This window comes from Barbus barbus, assembly GCF_936440315.1.
Source record: "Barbus barbus genome assembly, chromosome: 9".
In the NCBI taxonomy this organism is placed as follows: Eukaryota; Metazoa; Chordata; class Actinopteri; order Cypriniformes; family Cyprinidae; genus Barbus; species Barbus barbus.
Window position 1 is genome coordinate 9,996,770 of NC_136737.1, and position 25,337 is coordinate 10,022,106.

General features: G+C 37.1%; 2 protein-coding genes across 2 annotated transcripts in view; both read left to right on the top strand.

Annotated features, from left to right (window-relative positions):
• The first annotated feature begins 709 nt into the window (after positions 1–709).
• LOC306875022 (ribonuclease inhibitor-like) lies at positions 710–8,685 on the top strand. The gene is made up of 9 exons (XM_079425388.1): positions 710–821; positions 1,286–1,456; positions 2,317–2,490; positions 2,745–2,915; positions 6,028–6,201; positions 6,377–6,553; positions 6,746–6,916; positions 7,143–7,311; positions 8,203–8,685. Exons 1-8 carry the CDS (start codon positions 766–768, stop codon positions 7,273–7,275), a joined length of 1,227 nt encoding a protein of 408 aa, XP_079281514.1. The 5' UTR covers positions 710–765; the 3' UTR covers positions 7,276–7,311; positions 8,203–8,685.
• The window catches only part of LOC306874989 (uncharacterized protein), a 30,356-nt gene continuing 13,396 nt past the window's right edge, over positions 8,378–25,337 (top strand). The window contains exons 1-9 of the mRNA XM_079425337.1: positions 8,378–8,394; positions 12,600–12,693; positions 12,893–13,063; positions 14,795–14,968; positions 15,362–15,535; positions 16,527–16,700; positions 20,121–20,291; positions 23,589–23,759; positions 25,053–25,226. Of these exons, the coding sequence (XP_079281463.1) occupies positions 14,913–14,968; positions 15,362–15,535; positions 16,527–16,700; positions 20,121–20,291; positions 23,589–23,759; positions 25,053–25,226 (920 nt within the window). The 5' untranslated portion in view covers positions 8,378–8,394; positions 12,600–12,693; positions 12,893–13,063; positions 14,795–14,912. The remainder of the gene's footprint in view (positions 8,395–12,599; positions 12,694–12,892; positions 13,064–14,794; positions 14,969–15,361; positions 15,536–16,526; positions 16,701–20,120; positions 20,292–23,588; positions 23,760–25,052; positions 25,227–25,337) is intronic.

Sequence of the window (25,337 nt, forward strand, 5' to 3'; positions counted from 1 at the left end):
ATCTCACAGGAAATGATCCTGGACAATCAGGAGTGAAGGAGCTCAGTGATTTACTACAGGATCCAAACTGTAAACTGAAGACACTGAGGTGAGATGTGATGAAGTAATAACAAAAAAAAAAATATATCCACATTATTTCACTAAAGCAAAAATTAAATAATTTCACATAGAGAATCATGTTATTTTTCATCAAGTCTTTGTAGGAACTGAATTGAATCATGCTTCATCTTCCTTTCTCCAGGTGTTTGAGTCCTGCTGCAGATGAAGCCTGTCAGTATGTGACTGGAATTGTGGATAAAAACCCGTTACTCTTGAGAGAACTGAATCTGAGTGGACGAAAGCTAGGAGACACAGGAGTGAATCAGATCACTGCTCTACTGCAGGATAAACACTGTCAACTTAACACACTGACGTATTTCACTTTTTGTACTTCACATAAAATTTTAAATGTAATTTTGAAAGTCTAATGAAAAAAAGTAATTGTTGATCTTTGAAGTATTTGAGTACTGAGAATAGTTGATCTATCATATATATATATATAGAGAGAGAGAGAGAGAGAGATGGATGGATTTATCCTTCTGTTACTCTTGTTGTGTGTTGTGTCTGAAATAAACAAAAAATTGTGTCTTTGTTTTCTTTCTCTGCAGGCTGAATAATAACAGTATTACAGCAGAAGGTTGTGCTGCTCTGACTTCAGCATTTAATTCAAATCCTTCAAACCTGATAGAGCTGGATCTGAGTGGAAATAAACTAGAAAACTCAGGAATGGATAAGATCTGTCTTCTGTTGGAAAATCCTCAATGCAGATTGGAGAAATTGAAGTATGTAATTACATTTACATTTATGCATGTTTATATTATATACCAGGGATTCTCAATTCTGGCCCACTCCTGTAGAGTTTAGCTCTAACCCTAATCAAACACACCTGATCTATCAGAGTCTTCAAGATCATTAGAAAATCACAGGTAGGTGAGTTTGATCAGGGTTGGAGCTAAACTCTGCAGCAGATTGGACCTCCAGGGAAAGATTTGAGGAACCCTGTTATATACAGTTATTCATGTTTTCAGGTTAATTTAACTTGCTTAAATGAAAAAAATCTGACTGGAAAAAAAGACTAGAGGCTGAAACCTCAGTTTTCAGTTCACTACTTTTATCTCATTTACACTATGACTGAGGCTAATGTGCTGCCTAACATCTCTTCTTGTTTGATCGAACAAACTAGTATATATATTGGCATAGATTTTTGCACACTCCATGGCAAAAATTTGTTCATACAATTTTTTAGTCTTTCAGACTGCAGTATCACCGAAGAAGGTTATAAAGCTCTGGCTTCAGCTCTGAGATCAAACCCTTCACACCTGATAGAGCTGGATCTCACAGGAAATGATCCTGGACAATCAGGAGTGAAGGAGCTCAATGATTTACTAGAGGATGGACACTATAAATTCACCATCAGGTGATCAAAACCTTTATTAAATATTTATTAAAAAAATGCATAAATATTTATTGAATATTTATTAAAATTATACTTTAAAATAACCTGTAACCATGGTGAACAAACATCACTAATCAACAACAAAACGTTAATAATCAGTTGATATTCCATGTCTTGTATTGATCCATTTTAATTAATCACATCACACAATCTGGAAGATTAAAATGGGCAGGATCAAGTATTTGTTAGCATAAGCTATAAAGTCATTGTATTAACAGCACAGTGCAATCAGTTAATTACAACACTTCTACTGAACCTGATGAAAATGGTGGAGTTTAGCAAAACTTGCACATTTTGTAAAAAATTAAGCAATTTACACCAATGCCATAAACATTCAAATTAGTGTAGGATGACATCACAAAATATCTAAGCACTAAACAGTACAATTTAGTTGGGATTGCTGCTTATGTCCATTTTTCACACACCAAAAAAGAGTATTGTTTATATTTACTAAATTCAAGTTATCATCAATCAGTACCAACCGAAACATATATTTAGATAAATATATAAAATATATACATATATAAACAATTATTCATTAAAGAAAACGTTGGATATTTCTTATTTGGTTGTCACCCAAAAAGCTCTGTGCTCCCTTTAGTGAACATTAGTTTATAAATGTAAAATTAAACCTAAAATTTCAAACTCAAGGAACAACTAAAAAAACTATTTGAACATCACACCAATACATTAACTATGGAAACATATTAGTGGGGAATATTTGTGTTTGTTGAATTCCACCTGTAAGCAGCACGGGAGCAGCAAAAGCTATAAAATTACAACACGATTATGTATCTAGAATTGTCTTCTACTTCCTGCAGGTTTTTGAAAAGTCCTGCTGCAGAGGAAGCGTGCGAGTATCTCACTAAAGTTCTGCAAATAAGTCCATTATTACTGACAGAACTGGATCTGAGTGAAGATAAATTAGGAGATCTGGATGGGGAGAAACTCTCTGCTCTTTTGATGGACTCTCATAGCAAAGTGGAGAAAATGAAGTGAGTGAACATGATTTATACATTTTAACTTCTGACAGACTTTTATAATAAATAAACAGTCGCATGTGTGAACAAATATGAATGAATGAATGATGCATTTATATAGCGCTTTGTGTATTGCTGTAAAGTGCTTTACAATCATGTTGGGGGGGGGGGGTCTCTCCTCAACCACCACCAACCAAATATGAAGATCTGTTGATCTGATGTGTGTTGAATATGTGCTGAATAATAAATAATGCTGTTTTTGTGTTCAGGTTGAATAATTGTGAGCTGACGGAGAAAAACTGTTCAGTTCTAGCTACTGTTCTCTCCTCCAAAACCATCCTGAAAGAGATGAACCTGAACAACAGCCGTCTGCTGGACTCAGGAGTCAAAGAGATCTGTGAGGGACTGAAGAATCCTGTGTGTGAGCTGAAGATACTCAAGTGAGTGCATTTCACCATCAGATACACTCAACACCACAGCAATCATAGAAATATTATCTAATTATTTAATCTGCTAGCCTACAGACGTAGGAAAAAATGTAAGACTTTCCAATTTGAATAAACAGCTGATCATTCAGAACAACATGAACGTCAGTGTTTTGTTTTTTTTAATAGAAAGGTTTTCTATTTTCCATCCCACTATATAGAAAACTGACCAACCAATAAGATTCACACTTCATGCCCAATATTTGCAAACTCTCCATTACACTGTGCCTCATTTACAAAGCAATCTGTAGTCAAATACTCAGGGGAAAAAACACACACACAATCCTCAGATGCATTAAAAATAAACCATCCACTTGTTTCTGATTCTGTGATCCCTATGAAGTCTGTGCAGAGACATAAAGGTAGGGCCTATGGTGCAATGATGTATGACTATTAGGGGTGGCACGGTACATGTATTCAAACCGTCATGGTACGGAGATCTCTGTTTGGTGCATGAGACCTTACGACGAATACAGGCAATTCACCCCAATCCAGAAGGGGCGCCCGCAGTAATGCAACACTGTTTGATAACCGCCAGCAGAAGAACAGCGAATGCCATAGCGCCATCTGTATCCCTTCTAGCCTTGCCCTGCGTCCCAGTGTGCATAATATCCACCCTATCTGCCCTAAATTGTATTGAAAATTACTAATATCACATAGAATTTATGGTGGATAGTATGCACATTGGAACGCAGGCTTACGCACTTGAAAGCAAAGCCCCCTAGACAGTGACCATGTGCTGATTCTGAACGCGTCTCTTACATAGACTGACAAGGGAGTATACTTTAAAGGCTTGTGCACTCAACTGTTTGGGAAATGGGGCTTTGTGCTCGTGTATCCTACCTCTCTCATTCGGCACAAATCCAAATAGTCCATAATATTTGCAATGTAACGAACATATCTGAATGCTAAACTATTATTTATCATGTAAATTGAAGGCTTTGTACTTCGGTCAGGTTCCAACGGTGACACAGAGGCGCGCTGATGTTTGGCTCACTGTATTTAATTTTGATAAAGTACCAACTGCGCTGTCAAGTTAGCAATGCTGGAACTGGTGTGTGTGTTTTTGTTTGTGCGCGCTAAGGTTTGCTACCGAACTCTGTACTTTTAAGGGTACCGACCGAATTGCGTCGGTACTACCGAGTACCGATTCACATTAAATCATTTGGTACCAAATTGGTACTGAGGACGCATTTGGGCGCATATGAGAGAGAGAGAGACCCTGTGACATGATGTCCCTGCAACTCTTTAAAACACAACACACAGGGCAAACCAAAATGTTCTGAAGTGTGCTTACATTTCTAGGGTCATATTGAGTCCATTCATAAAAACGGAATTTACTCTATAGCGCAGAGTGCAACGGAATTCGTCAATTTTTGGATGAATAGAAGGTCTGTAACTTAATTGGAATCGCAATATGAACTAGTGTATGTGAATATTAAAACGCTAAAAGATGGTTTAAATATGAATCCTGCATTAATAATAATTCCGTTAGCCTCGGTATGTATGAATGGCAGAGACGCGGTTCTGTTTACTTCACAAATACTGAAGCACACGTGAACTCACGGTTTTCGGCCTCTGCATCTCACTACATGAACACATGAACTTACAGGCTGTTAGAGTCACTTCATGAGAATTTGACCGTTTCATTTGAAGAAAACTAGCGTCATATCATACACACAAACTTCACGGGAACCTGTCAAAATAAGTGCTGTTTAACATGTAACAGAAATATATTACTCTTGTATTACTTTTGTACAGGATAATGTACATCTTTATATATTCCATTTACAGACAAATTTTAATAAAACAATTAAATGATAAAAATAATTATTACAACCACATTAACCACTTAATTGTAGAAAAAATACAATTATTATTAAAACTTGTTTAAAGGAATATTCCCACAATTGTTCTACCATGTATTCATTTTAACAGTAAACCTCTGTCTGTTTGCCAAAAAATAAAAGGGTTTCATTTTCATCTGATTAAAAATAAATAAATGTTTCATGCCTTCATTTGATTATCATAAAAAATAAAACACAAGAATTTCTGGAAGACAAAAAAAGAAAAATTGTTGGGCCCTATTCTTCAAAATGTTGAAATTGTTTTGGACTTATTTTTTTCACTGGAATAAATGTTTTGCTGTTACACAGAGTAAAGTACCGAAAAAAGGTACCGTTGGGTGCATTCTTAAGACAAAACTAAGGCACTGACATGTTTTAAGATCAATCAGTGCAAGTTTCTTTAAGTTGAAACGGCTCAGATTTATATTTTAGTCTAGGACTAGGCTTAAGCCTTGTCTGTGAAACCAGGGGTTATTGTCTTATTAATAATCACTGTATAAAGGTCTGCTTTTGTGTACACTCACAGTGAAAACAAAAAAGATTTTATATAACATGTTATAATATTTAGTATTTTAACATCTAGGTGGAAAAAATAGTAATTTGCACTACTGTCTGTTCAAAATAAATGAAAATAAACTGAGCATAGTAGATTTTTTTTTTTTTTTTCTTTTTTTTTCTGTTGTACCGTAATCATATCAAAGCGTGACCCCCGAACCGACGTACGTATCGAACCATGACATCTGTGTACCATGCCACCCCTAATGACTATTTGTCGATGTCTTGTTCTGGAAATGTATTTGCCCTTGTGATGTTGCATGCTGCCTCATATTCACACAAGCCATTTTTGTAGCTTCATTAAATAAATGTTTTGTTTATAATGAGGAGGATAAGAAGGATAAACTATGAAAGATGCAGGAAATTTTAATGATACAAAGTCCTCTTATGTCAAAAGATCAAGGCAAATTTGATTTCTCATGTCATTTCTTTAAGATCAAATTTAGAACTCAAACCACATATGCAACACTAACATATTCCTGGTGACCAATAACTGATTTCTGGTGACCAAATAATTAAGCTCACACATTAATGGCAGAATAAAACCTTGGTTTATTAGCATTTGTGATAAGGTGTAGTGTGATTTAATCATATTTAGTGATTTTACAGTAATTAATCTCAACTGCAAAGTAAATTTTAATTTGTGTTTTTACTTTTTTTTGTAGACTTTCAGGCTGCAGTATCACTGAAGAAGGTTATAAAGCTCTGGCTTCAGCTCTGAGATCAAACCCTTCACACCTGATAGAGCTGGATCTCACAGGAAATGATCCTGGACAATCAGGAGTGGAGGAGCTCATTAATGTTCAACTGAATCAGTCCTATATGCTGAAAACACTAAGGTGAGTATCCTTCTGATGATAATGTTTAACAGTCTTAAAGAAATTTTAGCTTGAAGAGAATTAAACTGTCAAAGGGCATTTATAAAGTTTTGAAATTACTAACATCCCTTTCACAACATTGTCAAAATATATCACTACATGGCAGGTAATGTCATTGTACTTCTACTATGTCCAGGTTGTTACAAAGTCCTGAAGCAAACGAAGCCTGTACATATCTGACTAATGATTTTAATATTAAAAACCTGTTACTGCTGAGAAAGTTGAATCTTAGTGGACGTGAACTAGGAGACACACGAGTGAATCAGATCACTGCTCTACTGCAGGATAAACACTGTCAGCTCAACGTACTGTTGTGAGTATTATGTTTTTTATTATGAGTAGTATTTATTATTGTATGTTATAGAGTATTGTGTGTAGTATTTATTATTGTAGATTTAAAGTGTCTTAGAAATCAGGTGATCAAAGCAAAATAATTTCCAGTAATCACAGAATATTGGCATCGAGTACTTTGGGTTTATAAATTCTCTCTTGTTCATAATTTTAGTCTGCGTGGTTGTGGTCTAACAGAGGAAAGCTGTTCAGCTCTCGCTACAGTCCTGAGATCAAACTCCAGTCTGAAAGAACTTGACATGAGCAACAATAATCTGCAGGATTCAGGAGTGAAGAAACTCCAGAACGGATTAGAAAATACAAACTGCACACTGAAGATACTCAGGTGAGTGAGATTAACTTTGATTTTTTTTTTTTTTTTTTTTTTGTTCAAAGTTAAAATATTACTTCAGGAAACTAAATAAACAGGAAATAATGTTTGCCAGATGATGAATTGCTTTTCACTAATTATAAAATAAAATGCATTTGACTTTATATAAAATCTTTTTTGCAGTGATATTGTATAATAAATTTTATTATATTTTAAATAAAAAAATATATATTTTCTCTAGACTTTCAGACTGCAGCATCACTGAAGAAGGTTATAAAGCTCTGGCTTCAGCTCTGAGATCAAACCCTTCACACCTGATTGTAAGAACTCTACTCTGGGTCACTGCAGCTTTCTTCGTCTGTCGAGTGGATTAGCAACAAGCGCTTGGAATAGACAACAACACTCCAGATGTAAGCACAAGTGGTTTATTGTTCTCTACTACTAAAGAAGGGGCAATCCCATCTTTTATACATCACACTCACATAAGCCTTCATGTAGGCGTGTTCATACAAAATTAAGAAGCACTTCTATACACGGTATGGAAGAATACAGATAGTCCAGAGCAGCTGGATGAGAGAATAAACAAAAAGAAGAGAGTGCAGCCGCATCCAACTGGTTCCCTGCCGACAGACAACCCTGAAAAAGGCAGATAACACACAGGAGAAAACATTCTTATCTAGAACTATGCCATCACACTCTTAACTGAAGTAAACTGCAAAACTATTAACTCAAGGAAACTGCACTGCAAAACACATTAATTCTTATAATCCCCTCTTCCAGACTCTCCTCTAGAGTCTGGATTCTCCTCTATCCTTTTGTGGCAACGGGCGATATCCTGCAGAGATAGCAGACACCATAGTATACATACGTTGTGTAAAACATTTCACAATACATGGGCCAAAAATACACAATAAAAACAAAATAAGTAATACCGGTATTATCATTGAGACATAAGGTACAAGCGTGCCAAATAGGCTAGAGAGAATACCCCAATTCCAATTGTTATTTCTAGATTTTAGCTCATCCTCATATATCTGTGATGAGATTTGTTTCATTGTTGTTACTGCTGTGCCAATTGACCCTTCAGGCTCATCATTCGATGGGATATAGGTGCAGCACTTATCACCTACTATCGAACAAACCCCTCCCTGCTGAGCAAGCAACATATCAAGTGCCAAACGGTTTTGCATCACTACTTGTCTCACCGCTCTCAGTTCATCTTGTACCCCTGCCAGTGCAACTGTGGTGCTGTTAACAAATGATGCCAGTCGATAATGCATGATGTCCTGTTGTTTCATTAGGTCTGAGACGCCGAACTGAGGTATCATTGACTTCCAGAACCGAGTCCAGTGTGACCTCATCTGATGTTCATCAGGGACGTCCTCGTTGTCAGCTGACCTTTTGCTTCTGAAAAACGAATCACATTGTATATGCATAACAGTCACACGATGTTGTAGCTGTACTGGTGCACAGAGACCTGTCCACTTCATCTCGTAAGTGTTGTTGACAGTGTCCTCACCACAGTACCAGTACCAGTCATTGGCCAGTACTGCACCTTGCGCTGGCCAGGGGTTTTCACAGTACAAGTTCAGGGAGATGCAGGAAGGGTTTTTAGAAGTATAACAGCGAGAGGAGAATTCCCCCCTTTCAGTACACCTTGTCGTGTTTTTCTCACACGAACCCCTCTTGAACCTTGGGCAGTAACGTGCTCCATCTGTCTCATGTATTATTTGTTTACAATTTGTAGCACTTATACCTGTTACGCTTTTACCTGATGTCCCATTAAAACAATAAGGAAACATAAAACCTTCTGGTAAAACCAAGCTAATTTTTACATCAACAGGATGTAAAATATAATTTTGTTATATGTGGTTGTTTTATTCATTGTACAATAACTACGGCTGACATTCAATCGGCCACCAGGGGTGGTCTCTTCCGTTCTACATTGTGGAGACCATATGTATGTTTTCCCTGCATAGTCTGGACAGAACACAGTAAAATTCGGGCTGTCACATTTATATAAAAAGGGTTTTAAGGATATGGTTATTGCAGAGCTGAACACTTCCTGACACACTACACAAGATGCATTGGTCAGTTGACGCGCTGTCCAGTTGGCATACTGCCAGAAGAGGTTTCTTTTGGCCTCCTCCGTTGAAGCGTTGGGTACCATGAATCCAGCTAGGACAATACAGGTTATTGCTCTGGAAAACAAAAGAAGTTAGTATATACAATTCATCTCCTTCATTTCATGGGTTTCACCCGAGTTGCGTGGATCCACTGTGGAAAAAGATCTGTTAGAACAGCCGTTCTTGTCACAGCTAGTATCTCTGTAGGCCCATCGTACAAAGGGTCATTAAGGCCCTCAGGTTTTAGTTTCTTTATCAATACTTGATTACCCACTTCAAAGGGGTGTGAGTTAGCTTTAGGGACCGCAGGGTGTTTTATGTTAACCCTTTCCCAGAACTCAGTTAATTTGTCTATTAGGCCTACAGCATACTCAGACATGTGATCAGTTATTACCACACCTATCCCTACCATTCCGTGGCGCCAAGGGATGGGAAAAGGTCGGCCCATCACCACCTCATAGGGTGATAGATTATCTAAATTTGGCTGAGGCATCATTCTTAGGTCCGCTAAGACAATTGGAAGGACCCTTGTCCAATCAGATGTATTCATACTGACCATTGCTTTTCTTCTCTTTTCTTTAATGGTCCTATTCGTCCTCTCTACAAAAGCCGAGGATTGTGGATGATAGGGTACGTGCAATCGCCAGTCAATCTGTAGCTCTTTAGCTAGTTGCTGTGTCACTTTTGATGTAAAAGGTGTGCCTTTATCAGAATCTATTGACACTGGGATACCATACCTGGGTATGATTTATTTGGTTAAAAACTGCACTACCACGTTGGCATTTTCTCTGGCACATGGAAAGGCCTCCACCCACTTAGAAAATTTGTCCACAAACACCAAGAGGTATCTAAAAGGTCCCCTCTTGGGCATGTGTGTAAAATCAACCTGCCAGTCAGTAAGTGGTTGGTTAGGCCTCGGCAGGTGTTGATGCTCTGCTGGAGCTTTGCTTATATTGTTTTGAGCACAAACCAAACATCTGTCAAGCATGTCATTAACCGTGTGTGGTAATTGGTCAACGCAAAATAAATCTCGCATTGTCTCTAGTACCCCTCTTCGTCCGCGATGAGTGGCACCATGAAATTCGCGGACGAGAAACTGTAAATCAGACGCAGGTAAACAGAGGCGACCATCATTGTCACGCCAAAGGTCATCAGGTCCCTGAGACGCAGAAAAAGCTGACCTTGTTCCAAAATGGAATGCACTATGACATCTATTCCCTTTGCCTTGTCCTCTGATAAAGGATATTGTTTAATATATACACGATCGATGTGTTTAATAGTGGCAGTCTATGGTGAACAAGAGACGGTACCTACATCATCCTTATGGGCAGCCCACAGACTAGCTGGTAATTGTGCTAACTCAGGCCACGTTTTAGGTTGACAGGTGGACAACAGCGACACCTGCAGGCCGTTCAGGGCGCCTACTTCATTGCACACCTCGTCCGAGGTGTGTACAACCAGTTTGCCATTTTTAAACCTCATTTCTACCCATAGGGCAGCCATTAGGTCCCTTCCCATTAAATTATAAGAACATGATGGCATATATACAAATCTATGATTTAATCTGCAAGAGCCTACTTTCAATTCTAAAGGCGGTGTGAGCGGTGTGAAGAAAGGGGTACCATCAATCCCTACAGAATCAACACTTAACCGTGAACGGTCTGTTAACTGCAGTTTCAGCAAAGGCTGAAACTCTGGTGAGCAATTGTTGAGGAAGGTGGAGACAAAGAGGCAGTCAGGCTCATTTTCCTCTAATGCTAATCCACCTAAGTGAATCCACGCATCTTTAAACCTCTTAAAGAAAACGGGCACAGGTTCTTTCTTTTCCTGTTTACAGTTAGTCACATGTGAAAGGTCTCGATTAGCGTGTCTCTCACCTATAAGAAATTTAGTCAGCTGCTTCTGGAGGGTGGCTAAAGCGTCAGGGTTGTCTCGCCAGAAAAAATAAATTCTACTCGCGGTCCTCTTAGCGCTCGAGGGTTTTTTACTCTCCCCGTCTTCTTCCTCATCCTCTACCGCCCTTGTATGGGACTCGTCATTGTCTGCGTGTAGACAGGGAACTACATCGAGTCTCTCATTATATCGAGTAAGCGCGTTTCATCGTACTTATTGCCCATTTTTGACATGATTATAAACTTATAATCGGCACCAGTAAATTGGCTGTGGCGCGACAATTTTATCAACATTTCCACGAAGTGTAATGGTTTGTCCACTTCTGGTAACATGCTCAAAATATCTTTTAAAGTCGAGACGGACGGCGGAGTTATCTCTATATGGCTCTGCCGTTTTGCTATCCACAAATGAGCTTCATTTATTTTCTCAACGGGTGCTGACGGGGACGCGGGGGGGCGCGCGGAAGTAAGAGGCGCGGGCACGCTAGGCGCGGGTGCAGGGTAAAACGGCGGCGCGCATGGCGGGAATGAGGAAATAGACGGTAATTCTGGATAGAGTTTAGTTGCTTTTATCAATTTGGTTTTCTGCAAATTCGACTCAGCCTCGACTAACAATTGTTTCTCGCTCTTCCCCTTAGGATTTTTTGGCACGACATTCTTGACCGATTTCGGCAGCGAAATGCCTTGTTTATCGTTCCACACAGTTTGCATCTTCAACCAAACATCATACCCGTCTTTCATATACTTTTGGTCCCAATCAGGGTCGCCCTCGCCCTTATATGTCAATCGAAAGGCTTGTGCCATATGATTTGGGTCAAAAGAACCCGTTCGCGGATATGTAGGATACATCCCATTGGCTTCGGTCCACCCCGCCAAATTATCTACCCAGAGATTTGTATAAAACCCCCAACTACATCTATTCATCCAATCATTTGGTGTTTCGCCAGGAGTTGGTTTAGGATAGGTGGTTCCTATGACAGATATTAGCCTCCCCACAAGACAGACCGAAACTCGTGACGACCCACACTTTCACTTTTGATTTCGTTTTCTATTTGTTTAGCGCGCTCTTCCCAGCCTCTCGCTGAGGGTATTCCTGCGTCAGTATACAGATAGTCAAACTATACTTTGTCTTATCCGACTACGCATCAAAACAATAATGTCACTAATCAGGTAGTCAACCAAACTTGTCTTACCTGATCAGAGACATCACGTCGGGGTCACCAAATTGTAAGAACTCTACTCTGGGTCACTGCAGCTTTCTTCGTCTGTCGAGTGGATTAGCAACAAGCGCTTGGAATAGACAACAACACTCCAGATGTAAGCACAAGTGGTTTATTGTTCTCTACTACTAAAGAAGGGGCAATCCCATCTTTTATACATCACACTCACATAAGCCTTCATGTAGGCGTGTTCATACAAAATTAAGAAGCACTTCTATACACGGTATGGAAGAATACAGATAGTCCAGAGCAGCTGGATGAGAGAATAAACAAAAAGAAGAGAGTGCAGCCGCATCCAACTGGTTCCCTGCCGACAGACAACCCTGAAAAAGGCAGATAACACACAGGAGAAAACATTCTTATCTAGAACTATGCCATCACACTCTTAACTGAAGTAAACTGCAAAACTATTAACTCAAGGAAACTGCACTGCAAAACACATTAATTCTTATACTGATAGAGCTGAATCTGAGAGGAAATGATCCTGGACAATCAGGAGTGAAGGAGCTCGATGATTTACTACAGGATCCAAACTGCAAACTGAGGACACTGAAGTGAGATGTGATGAAATAATACAATATATATATATATATGCAGTTTAATTATTCATAAAAATATTGTTTTCATTAACTTTGGTGCAACAACAAATTGAGCAGCTTATTGTATTAAAGTGATTTCATGATAAACAAAAACTGACTACTGGTTACACCAAGTTCAGTTTAATTGAATCCTGCTTCATCTTCCCTTCTGCAGGTTTTTGGGTCCTGCTGCAGAGAAAGCCTGTCAGTACATTGGTGAAGTTCTGGGTAAAAAACCATTACTCCTGAGAGAGCTGAATCTGAGTGGACATAAACTTGAATTAAAAACAGTGAATCAGCTCTTTGCTCTATTGCAGGATAAACACTGTCAGTTCAACAAAATTCAGTGAGTAGTTTACATAAGTTTCAAATTTACACTTTGCATTGAAGTATTGGACTCACTTTATATCAAGTGTCATCAACTGCTATGTACTAACATTTAAATTAATAATTTGAAACAATGCACTTATTGTGTAGATACAATAATTTATATTGTATTTATATTTAAAAATACCTGCATGTGATTACATCTGTAAGTAATGTCTGTAGTTATAGCTATAAGTACACTATTGACTAGAGGTAATCGGACTCGTACTCGAGTCCAGTCTCAAGTACAATATTTAGCGGACTCGGATGCATTTTACTCAGACTTGACTCGGACTCCGACGTTTTGGACTCTGAAAATATTTTCAATTATTAAGTATTTGCATGTGTTTTTAAGTCTTGTCCAGTACTTTAAAGTCGACAGGGTTCTGTGCTCACATACGTGCAAATGCCGAATAAAGTTCTCTTTTGCATAAAGCTGGAGTCCGTAACTTTTGGCATTCTAGGGGTTAATAAACAGAACTGCATGAGTGTTGCTCTCCAAGGCGTTTGTACAGCAATCCGTCTTGCCACATCAAAGACTGTCAAAATGCCATTTATTATTTGATTTTCCTGAAAAAATCAAATAAAATACTGTATTCGTTCTTACACATGCACACCGAACCGAAAGACCAGTACCAAAACGGTTCGGTACGAATATGCGTACAGTTACATCCATAAAATGACCAAGCAGCCAGATTTTTTATTATAATAGTGGAAACAACTTAAAGTACGCCATTTTTGTTTATAAAGGTAAGAGCAATACATTAATTGGGACTGTAAAGGGTCTACTTTTATTTGTGTGCACTCACAATATCAGCAAACGTTTTTTTAGAAAACAAATAGGATGTGCTTTCTGCCATCTCGGTTTTGAGCAGGAGCACGTCACGATGATTAACCGAAACTCAGTGAAAAATTGCCTCACAGACATGATAAATATATCTAGAAAGCTTTAAATTACAACTGAAATAATTCAAATCAAAAACAAAAAGCTTTGGCCTGTTGCATGCGCTCGCCGCTTTTGGCTGGACACTAAACACTAAGCCAGTCTTGACAGTCGCAGTAGCCTGGACTCGTGTTGTTTCCACCAGCTACAAATGCTGCTACTGTAAATCCTTTTCAGCACCATAATAACTGATGGATATATCTAAAATATAAAAATAAGGAGGAGGCCTAAAACAAACCTTAGGCCCAGCCCGTGTCTGAGCTATGGCCTGAAAATTGTCCCGAAGCTGTAAATAAATTGGGGCCCGTTGGGCTCGAGCTAAAATGCAGGACTCTAAAATGCAGCTTGTTGCACTTAAGCAGCCAAATACACAAAATGACGTCAAAATGGCCATCCTAGCGAGTATCCTCGTAAGCACTCTGTTTTGATCCTCGGTTTTGTCTTAAGTGAATGTAAACAATTATGAAAGAGAACAGCTTCCAAAAACAAATAGAAAGCATAGTAATTAGCATTACTAGTCATTAATTTGAGTTAATGTACTATAATTTGAAAAAATTTTCATTTTCATTAAATAATGGAACATTAGGTCATGACTATTGTCCAAAAACATTTTTGGGAAAAAAATGTGTATAAACCCTGAACTAAACTCAAAGTCAAACTAAAACAAACACAAGGCACAGAAAACCAGTTACTGTACATAAATAAACATTAAAGAAGGTTTTGAGATAAACTAAAGAATATTTCATGTCTTTGTTTCTTTCTCTGCAGGTTGAATAATAACAGTATTTCAGCAGAACGTTGTGCTGATCTGATTTCAGCATTTAATTCAAATCCTTCAAACCTGACAGAGCTGGATCTGAGTGGAAATAAACTAGGAGACTCAGGAATGAAGAAGATCTGTCCTCTGTTGAAAAATCTACAGTGCAGATTGGAGAAACTTAAGTATTTTAATTTATCTACATTTCTGCATTTTTATATGCATTTATAAATGTCTATTTGATTAAATTAACTGGCATGACAAATGAAGGCTATGGAGGCTGAAATGACCATTTTTGACTACTTTGCTATCTTTATTCTATGAAATATTAAAAATTTAAGTGAAATAGATGTCATCAAGGCATTTGTTGGTTATCTGTGGTGTAAGATTTTTGCTAACATTTAAATAAAAATATTTGTACATTTTCACACATTCCATGGCAATTATTTTTTTATAATTATTTGTTTTAATGATTAATGATTAATTTATTTTTCTTATTATTTAAATCACTTTATACATGTGTAGTTTGTTTAGTTAGTGTTGATCATGCGGTACTTAACAGGTTCTTTCTTATACAGACTTTCAGACTGCAGTATCACTGAAGAAGGTTATAAAGCTCTGGCTTCAGCTCTGAGATCAAACCCTTCACACCTGATAGAGCTGGATCTCACAGGAAATGATCCTGGACAATCAGGAGTGAAGCAGCTCAGTGATTTACTACAGGATAAATGCTGTAAATTAAAGACCATCAGGTGATAATTGCTTACAATTATTTTCAAACAAGCCACTGAAGTGTTCTCAGCTCTATGAAAGTAGGCAGAGTGGGAATGTGTGGAATTAATGACAGAAAAAGAAATGTCAGAAACACAGATAAATTTCATTTGTAAGACAATGTAAAACATCAATGTTTAAGCAATATTGAGAAATTATCCTTATTTATTTTATTTAATATGTACGGTCTTAATGAGAATGGGGGCAATTATCATAGCTGTGACTAACTAGATACCACACACACTACACATTAATGCGTTACTGGACTAGAGGTGAATGATATATTGGTGGCTGATATATTAATGGCTGGTCACTGGTAAAATTAAATTTATAACACTGATAATGGAATTTCCAGTAATATTTTCACAGATAATTGTTTTTGGCATAGGTATGTTGACTAGAGAATAACTTATGTGATTATGACTGCATGTGTTTATGCAAATGACCATATCACTCACGCACACACACATATATATATACACGCGCGCGCGCACTCACGCACACATACATATAATAAATGAAGTGTTTATCTACAAAAGCAGATAAACTACAAAAGCATTTTTTTTCAAAAATCATGTTTTATTTTTATCATATAGATAGATAGATAGATAGATAGATAGATAGATTCTCATTTTATTACTGTTAGGATCATTTTTGGGCTTGTTTTAATTTTGATTATCTGCTACAAGTAAAGATGTACTCTGTTTTGTGTTCTGTTTATGTGTGACGAATCAATAAGTGAAAACGAAAAAAAAAAAATTCTGTCTTGAATTTGTTTATACATGACAATTGTATATTTCTTTGTATTTTGTGTGTTTTATGTTTATTATATGCTGTAGATGTCATTTTGGTTTAATTCATTGATGCAGATGTTTGTAGTAAATTACACTACTCTGTTTAGTGACTCATTCAGGTTGGAGCTGCAAATGACATACGAATGGAATATTTAATCTATAATTCTGCTTCCTCTAGGTTTTTGAAAAGTCCTGCTGCAGAAGAAGCGTACAAGTATCTCACTGAAGTTCTTGGTATGAATCCATTATTACTAACAGAACTGGATCTGAGTGAGGATAAATTAGGAGATCTGGATGGGGAGAAGCTCTCTGCTCTTTTGATGGACTCTCATAGCAAACTGGAGAAAATCAAGTGAGTCTACATTAGAGGTCAACCAATAGTGGATTTTATCTGTACCGATAACTAGGTTGGACCATATTGGCCGATAACCGATTAATCAACCGATAGTTTTTAGAATGAAAATTAAAATAGTGCTGAACATTATTACAAAAATAAAGAAATAAACAAACAGTACTGAACCATATTTTTAAAAATGGAATAAAATATTAATGTGAAATATTAATTATACATTGATCATTAACAATACTTGAAATGTTGAAATTAACAAACTCTAACGAGGAACAATACTTCTACACATTTCATTAACCTTAGTTAATGTTAAAATTGAATCTTATTTTAAAGTGTTACCATTTCACATGTCACCTCCCTACGGGTTGGATGTGGACTCCTTAGCGACCTCCTCACTTGGAAGGCATGTTTCCATCTGCCAAGCTGTAAAAAAAAAAAAAGATCTGACATATTTGAAGGTTGAAATTCCTTCTGTTAAGAATTTTTTTTTTTTTTTGTGGATAGAACGGCAGCATGGCCTTCTCCAGCACAGGGGCGATTCTAGGATTTTTTTTAATGGGGTGGCACAGGGGGGGCCCATGGGAAAAGTCATGTGCCTCAACACAAGTGGGATGACACTGAACAGACAATACTTGTTCTCAACTTCTTTCGTTGTTCAAACCGTGTGTGTGTCTAGTGAAAATTTTGCCCTCTCTGGCCAGCTCTGACCTGCATGCTGCCAGGTTCAGGGCTGCTAATTTGCTGGCCTACTTGCCCCTGCCTGGTGAATTGGCTCTGACATGCACTGTACTGCATCTGCCTGTCTTTGACATGGTTTCTTCTCGAAGAAACCTTGAATGTATTGCTGCTGTGCCTTACTTTGTCCCCTTTTAATTTTTTTTACCCAAAATTCTATCTAAAAAAAACCCCCCAAAAAACTCCTAATCATCAATAACTTAATCATCAATATTACACAAATAGTATATTTAATAGCCATATTATCATCTGATTAAAGACAAAATAATTTAATGTGGAGCTGTTCTTGGACATTGCAAACAAAAATAAAAAAAATATAAGACTGCAAGCAAAAACGTTTATTCAATACAAACAGGTGTTTACTATTCTACATCTTAAAATTCCAAGCATCAGATTGCTAACATTATTAAAACCCGACATTTTAGCGTTTACCACGTTACTGCAGACTACTTGGGAAAGTGATTGTGCCTTTAATCTTTGAAACAACAGGAAGAAACGTAACATAACGATTTCTATTTAAGCAGTGCTGGTGCATCGCGGCAACACATAAGCACAAACTCTAAGGAGCGTTCAACATACATTTTCAGCTTTTCAACAGGCCTATAAATATAATTATATACAATGAACAGAATGGTGGTCTGCCCTCTGCAGCCTGCGAAATCGCGCTTCTCCTTTTTGATCTGTGAAATTGACAGCACTCTAATCCAATGGCATCGTATTCGGGAACTGATTGGCAGTGAACCAGACAGTGAGTAGGTGCGTTCTACACACCGGTACTACTTCAAGCGGCGCTACGCTGCTGATTAATGTATGACATAGTAGCATTTGCCTTGACACTCCACGGCTTGTCAACATTTACAGTGCCTCAGGTTGTAACGGCATTCAGTGGTTGTAACGCTTTCCATAGACCCCTAATGTCATCACGACATAACTTGTAGTGACCGATAGAGAACATCTTGGTTACATACGTAACCCTCACTCACTGATGGAGGGAACAGAGATGTTATGTCCCCTTGCCACTGATCCGCTCGCTGAATGTCGGGACTTGGTCTCAGCTCCTCAGCATAAAACCTGAATAAGTGGAAGCATGTTGTCGCCTTACATACCCGTTTGTACAGGGAGTGGCTTGGCAAGTAAATTCCACTAGCCAATTCTCATTGGCATGTTTTCTTAAACTCAGAAGTGATTGGGGCTCCCAAGTTAGACCCCTAATGTCGTAATTTAATTGTCTGTTTTAACACTAGAATAAATATTAAAATAGAATAATAAAATTTTAAAAATAAATTTTACCCGTGGCTGTGTTTCAAATGTACATAACAGATTTTCAGCAAAACATTCAAGTCTCCTAGTCATTGACTTTTACTAAAATTATGTGATTTACAATCCAATGTTGTTAAAAATTTAGATAAAACCAGATAAAAAAAACGGAGCATTTATACCTATAAGCGCTGCGCGGGTCATATTTACCCACTATATAATGCCTGTATTTTCGCGTTGTCATATTCTTGCCGCTTATGCTTTAACATAGCATTTCTAGGCAACGCCTTTCACTCACTGATTTAGCGGTTATCAGTTTCATAAATAAAGTCAAAATGACTAAAAGAAGGCGATTTATGGAAGTTAGGTATTAGAAACACTAAATGCCATGAGTGATGGAGAGTCTGATGGTTAAGTTATGCGTCCTGAGTCGGTTAAACCCTAGGGTAATCATATTTAGATGTTTTAGCCTAACGTTGCTCATAATTGGTCAAACTTTGGTTTTATTATTTATTTTTTGTCTTGCCATATTGTTTATTGTCCGCTACTGTGTTGCTATTTATTCTAGTCTGGCCATTTCCTGAAGACAAAAGAAAAATCTGATCTATGATGTAATGAATAAAACTTTTTTTTTTTTTTTTTGATTAGCCGAAGTTTATTGGTGTTGATCTCTTATTCAAATTATAAATGATATAACTAAACAAATTAATAATTGGGCCTAGGTGAAGCTGTGAGCTTGAACTTGTCATAGCATCATCCTATACAGTGTGGTGAATTATTATTGCTCATTGTCTATTGGCTATTTTAGTAATTTAAATAACATGGGTTATCCTAATATTGATTAATGACTTTGTATTATAATATTACACCACCTAAACATATACTACCTTCAAATTTTCGTTGTCAGTGCAGGCTTCTTTTTTTTATAGCTTACTGACCATAATGGATGTGTAGGCTGCAGCATTAAAATGTCTTGAACATAAAACAACAGGGTAAAAATATAGTTGACGACTAGACATAATTATTTCATGACTCTAGACACTTCTTTTTGAATAATGTGGCATAATACAGTGAAATATGTTCTTTAGCCATATAAAAACAGTTGCTATGTGTGTGGGTAAAATTTACCCGCTGGCGCATTTAGGTTTACAGCGACCTCTGGCGGTTCTAGTGTTAAATGATCCTCTGAAGTGTCCCGCTCTGTGCAGCATGCATTCTCACGTCAAAACAAATAGCATGAGGTGTCAGTGATTCGCCTCTAGTGGATATCGGCAAAACATCAGTTGACCTCTAGTAAACGTGATTTTACATATTATAACTTCTCTGTTTATTCAATATAAAAGACTGTCAGTCACATATACAAGCAGATATGAAGATCTGGTGTGTGTTGAATATGTGCTGATAATAGATAATGCTGTTTTTTGTGTTCAGGCTGAATAATTGTGAGCTGACAGAGAAAAGCTGTTCAGTTCTAGCTACTGTTCTCTCCTCCAAAACCATCCTGAAAGAGATGAACCTGAACAACAGCCGTCTGCTGGACTCAGGACTCAAAGAGATCTGTGAGGGACTGAAGAATCCTGTGTGTGAGCTGAAGATACTCAAGTGAGTACATTACACCATTAGTTACACTCAACACCACAGCAATCACAGGAATATTACTTTTTTTTTTTTTTTTATCTGTTCACTTCCAGAAGTGGATAAATGGAAAAATACAATATTGTTTTTGTTGTAGACAGTGGTTTTTATTCACAAAGTATTTGATTAACCTTACAAAAGTGTTATCTCTAAACACAGGAATAATAAAAAATAGCTATTAAAGCAATAGTTCATAATTACATTATTCCAACAAACATACATCAGACATGTCACTGACCTTCAGCATCTGGCTCAAATTCGTGATCTCAACCATATTCTCAAAACTATAATTTTCAACATTTTCAAAATCAATATTTTGATCACTGGCAGCTCATTCATCACATCCGCCATCAAATGACAGTGACATTTATATTTAATTGCGTACAGTAATTGCTCTGCAGTAAAGCCATTAAGCAAGAGCTGATAAAATGTAAAAACTGTGACTTGAATGCAATGTAAGTCACTTTGGATAAAAGCGTCTGCTAAATGCATAAATGTAAATGTAAGTTTTGCTGATGATATTCTTTTGTTTTATGCCTGTGGTAAGTATGAGTGAAACATCACACCATCATTCTGTATCAAACAGTGCCACCTTGAGGAATAAAGGTGAATTGCGCTTACTGATTCAGCAGACATTTAATTGTTGTTGCACAGGAAAAATATACTTACACTATTACATACCTCAGGTCGTTAGCAACCCTTTATACTTCTTACAAAAAATGTATCACATAGCAGACATTCTTTTAAATGTAATTTTTTTTTTGTTATAATGTCTGACTGAGGAATACTAAGAAAGCTGATATCTAACTTTAAAAAGTTGAAGGAGGGAGAGGTAGTGAATGGTGTACTGGGTTTCTAAAGACTTGAAGTATGCATTTAATGGTTAAGCATCTTACTTATGCACAAACCAAGTCGGAAATTAAAGGAGTGTTGGGTGCCACTCAAATTAACAAAAATTTCCCAAAATTCAAAATAAGGAGACAAAAAATGTCTACTGCATAATTTAGTTTCTGACTTAAAGTTTAAGCCTTGCCCAACCTTATACACGCTCTGCCTATGCTAGATTAAAATGGGTTTTATAATCATTGTGCCACTCACGTCCAGTGTAGACAAGGTGTTTGTTGTAGTGAAACACTAAAAATATAGAAATATATTTAAAAATATTCAAATTTCTAATAGTAAAAATGTCGGTTTAATTCAGAAATAATAACACTGCCTTACTGCTGATGAATATCATGTACCTTTACAGTAACATAACTGTAAAAGCCTTATTGGCAGCTTGTTGTGTAAGTAAGTAATCTGATGAAGTGATGTGGAACTATAATGCAGTCAAAACTTGCCTGGAACTGCAGTTATTGAAAGTCATTGTGCAGTTATTGCAAAGCAATCAACAATTTAGAACAGGGGTGCCCAATCCTGTTCCTGGATATATATACCTTCCTGCAAAGTTCAGCTCCAAGGTAGTCGTGGTCTAATGTTAGAGAATCAGACTTGTAACCCAAAGGTCTCGGGTACGAGTCTCGCTACCGGCAGGGATTGTAGGAGGGGGGAGTGAAAGACCAGTGGGGCACCACGAATGAGGTGAGACCCTTGAGCAAGGCACCGAACCCCTAACTGGCTGCTTTAGCTGCTGCTCTGTGTGTGTGTTTGTTCACTTCTCATTGCTGTTCCGTGTATGGGACAATATTGGTTACATGTCACGTCCTTTCCTATAATATACAGTGCCCTCCAAAAGTATTGGAACAGTAAGGCCAATTCCTTTATTTTTGCTGTAGACTGAAAACATTTGGGTTTGACATCAAAAGATGAATATGAGATGAGAGATTATAATTTCATCTTTTATTTACAGGTATTTTCATCTGGATCTGATACACAACTTAGAAGATAGCACCTTTTGTTTGAACCCACCCATTTTTCATGTTACCAAAAGTATTAGAATTAACATAGATTACAGTGAAAAAGACTTATTTATTTAGTTGCAAATCCTTTGCTTTCAATAACTGCATCAAGCCTGTGACCCATTGACATCACCAAACTTTTGCATTCTTCTTTTGTGATGCTTTTCCCGGCTTTCACTGCAGCCTCTTTCAGTTTTGGGGGGTTACTCCCTTCAGTCTCTTCTTTAGCAGGTAACATGCATACTCTACAGGGTTTAAGTGTGGAGATTGACTTGGCCAGTCTAAAACCTTCCACTTCTTGACGCTGATGAACTCCTTTGTTGTTTTGGCATTATCCTGCTTTGTTTTAGGTCATTATCTTGCTGCATGATGAAGGATCTCCCAATCAGTTTGGTTGCATCTTTCTGTAAATTGTCAGACAAATATTTCTGTAGACTTTTGAGTTAATTTTACTGCTTCCATCATGTGTGTTTCAGATGAGCTTGTATATTTGGGATCATGAGCAGATCCTTTTTTCTCCAAACTTAAGCCTTTCCATCACTTTGGTCCATAAAATCAGTTCATAAAACCTTGTCCCAGAATTTTTGAGGCTCGTCTCCTATTCTTCTTGCTAATGAGTGGTTTGCATCTTCTGGTGTAGCCTCTGTACTTTTGATCATGAAGTCTTCTGCGAACAGTAGATTGTGATACCTTCACTCCTGCCCTCTGGAGGTTTTTGCTGATGTCACTAACAGTTGTTTTAGGGTCTTTCTTTACAGCTGTCACAATGTTTCTGTCATCAACTGCAGATGTTTTCCTTGATATACCCGTTTGAGGTGTGTTACTTAGTATACCAGTGGTTTCTTTCTTCCTCAGGAGATTCCAAATGGTTGTACTTGCTATTGCCAGTGTTTGTGCAACGGTTTGATTGATTTTTCATCTTCTCTCAGCTTCAAAATTGCTTGTTTTTCACCCATAAACACCTCTTTGGTTTTCATGTTGGTTACACGTCTAACTAACTATAAACACAGTCTGCACGGATCTGAAACTGAGCACAGACATTCAGTGCTATTTATTGTTTGAATAATCCATTAATAGGACACACCAGGGCAACAAAACACACCTGCCATTCACATGTTCCAATACTTTTGGTAAGATGAAAAATGGGTGGGTTCAAACAAAAGGTGCTATCTTCTAAGTTGCGTAACAGATCCAGATGAAAATACCTGTAAATAAAAGATGAAATTATAATCTCTCATCTCATATTCATCGTTTGATGTCAAACTCAAATATTTACAGTCTACAGCAAAAATAAAGGAATTGGCCTTACTGTTCCAATACTTTGAGGCATATATATATATAAAATCCTATTTTGTTTTATTTTCAGACTCTCAGACTGCAGTATAACTGAAGAAGGATATAAAGCTCTGGCTTCAGCTCTGAGATTAAACCCTTCACACCTGATAGAGCTGGATCTCACAGGAAATGATCCTGGACAATCGGGAGTGAAGGAGCTCCTTGATATACAACAGAATGCAAATTGTCAACTGAAAATGAGGTGAGTATTCTTCAAATAATATAGTGCAATAGTAAGATTTTAGCTAAATTAAAAAAAGTGTTTTTTGTTGTTGTTGTTTATCTCTGTCTGCACCATTCACATGACTATATGTACATTATTTTACCACACCCATTGTGTAAATACTAGGGCTGTCAATCGATTAAAAATATTTAATCACGATTAATCGCATGAGTTAACTCGCAATTAATCACAACTTAATCACACATTTATATTTGTTCTAAATGGACCATAAATTAGTTTTTAATACTCTAATTAACATGTGCATGGACAAATATGGATGCTTTATGCAAATGTATGTTTATTATTATTGAAACCATAGTCAACATAGAGCATGAAGACTAGACATGTTTCAAGGATCATAGATGTTTTTCAAAGAACTTGTTCATGTTTATTAGACACATGAAAAAACAAATACCAGGTTCCCATTACTTCTCTTTCTTTGCACTGAGCAATTTACTTACACAAACCTGTTTACATTTTTGCAGGACAGGGCAGCTCGCTGCTTCTGAACATGCAAAATGTACATTTATTATGTATTATTATATTTGTTTGCCTCGCTCTCTGTGCCCACATACTGTATTTTGATGCAGTATCGTTTTGATTTTCATTGATATATTTTACTGTTTCTGCAGTCAGACAACGGAATGAATATGAAATAGTGACTGAAACGCGACCCATTAAGATTAAGCTACATAACCAGCTCTCCCTTCCAATATGTTAATCTGCATAAAAATCCTGATAATCGAGCCGTTCTCTGATGAAATCAAATACACATAAGATAATGACAATAATTGTGCTGTGATTTTGGCTATGCTTGCATGTAAAATTAGAGAAGCAACGCATTAACGCGTTAACTTTGACAGCACTAGTAAATACCTTTTTAGTAAGTAAGAACTATTCATTGTTAAGAGTAATTGGTTGAATGATTTTATTTGAATAAATGATTTGAGTTTAGCGTGATTATGGTAAAGTTTAATTTTAAGCATTTATATAAAGACAGCACAAAGGCAGATTTCTAAAAAGAAAAAAAACAGTGCTTTTCAGTTGTTTCACAACATGTGTATATGAAGTCTCGTAATCCTAAAACCATCTGCTCAATGAGCAAATGTACATGACTAGACCATTCAGCAGCACTTTGTTAGATTGTTTCATGTGCATTTGGTGTGAAAGAGCCTACCAATTGTATCATATCATAATATGATCTTCATTATCGTAGAAGGCAGCTCTGCAGTGTACAGTTGTAAAATATCAATGTACTTCTCCTGTCTCCAGGTTGTTACAAAATCCTGCTGCAGAGGAAGCCTGCCAGTATGTGACTGGAATTGTGGGTAAAAACCCGTTACTCCTGAGAGAGCTGAATCTGAGTTTACATGAACTAGGAGACACACGATTGAATCAGATCACTGCTCTACTGCAGGATAAACACTGTAAACTCAACACACTGATGTGAGTATTGTTTTGTTTAAATGATTGCACATTTGAAGTCTTGAAGAACAATAATTTTCAGTAATGACTGAATAGTGGCATCAATTATATTGTGTTTGCAAATTCTCCCTC

What these genes read in the sequence shown, in the direction of transcription:
- LOC306875022 (XM_079425388.1), top strand. Translation starts at nt 766, where the DNA reads ATGGATAAGATCTGTCTTCTGTTGGAAAATCCTCAATGCAGATTGGAG. An exon ending in CACTATAAATTCACCATCAG is followed by an intron (nt 1,457 to 2,316) that starts GTGATCAAAACC and finishes TACTTCCTGCAG; the next exon opens with GTTTTTGAAAAGTCCTGCTG. An exon ending in AGCAAAGTGGAGAAAATGAA is followed by an intron (nt 2,491 to 2,744) that starts GTGAGTGAACAT and finishes TTTTGTGTTCAG; the next exon opens with GTTGAATAATTGTGAGCTGA.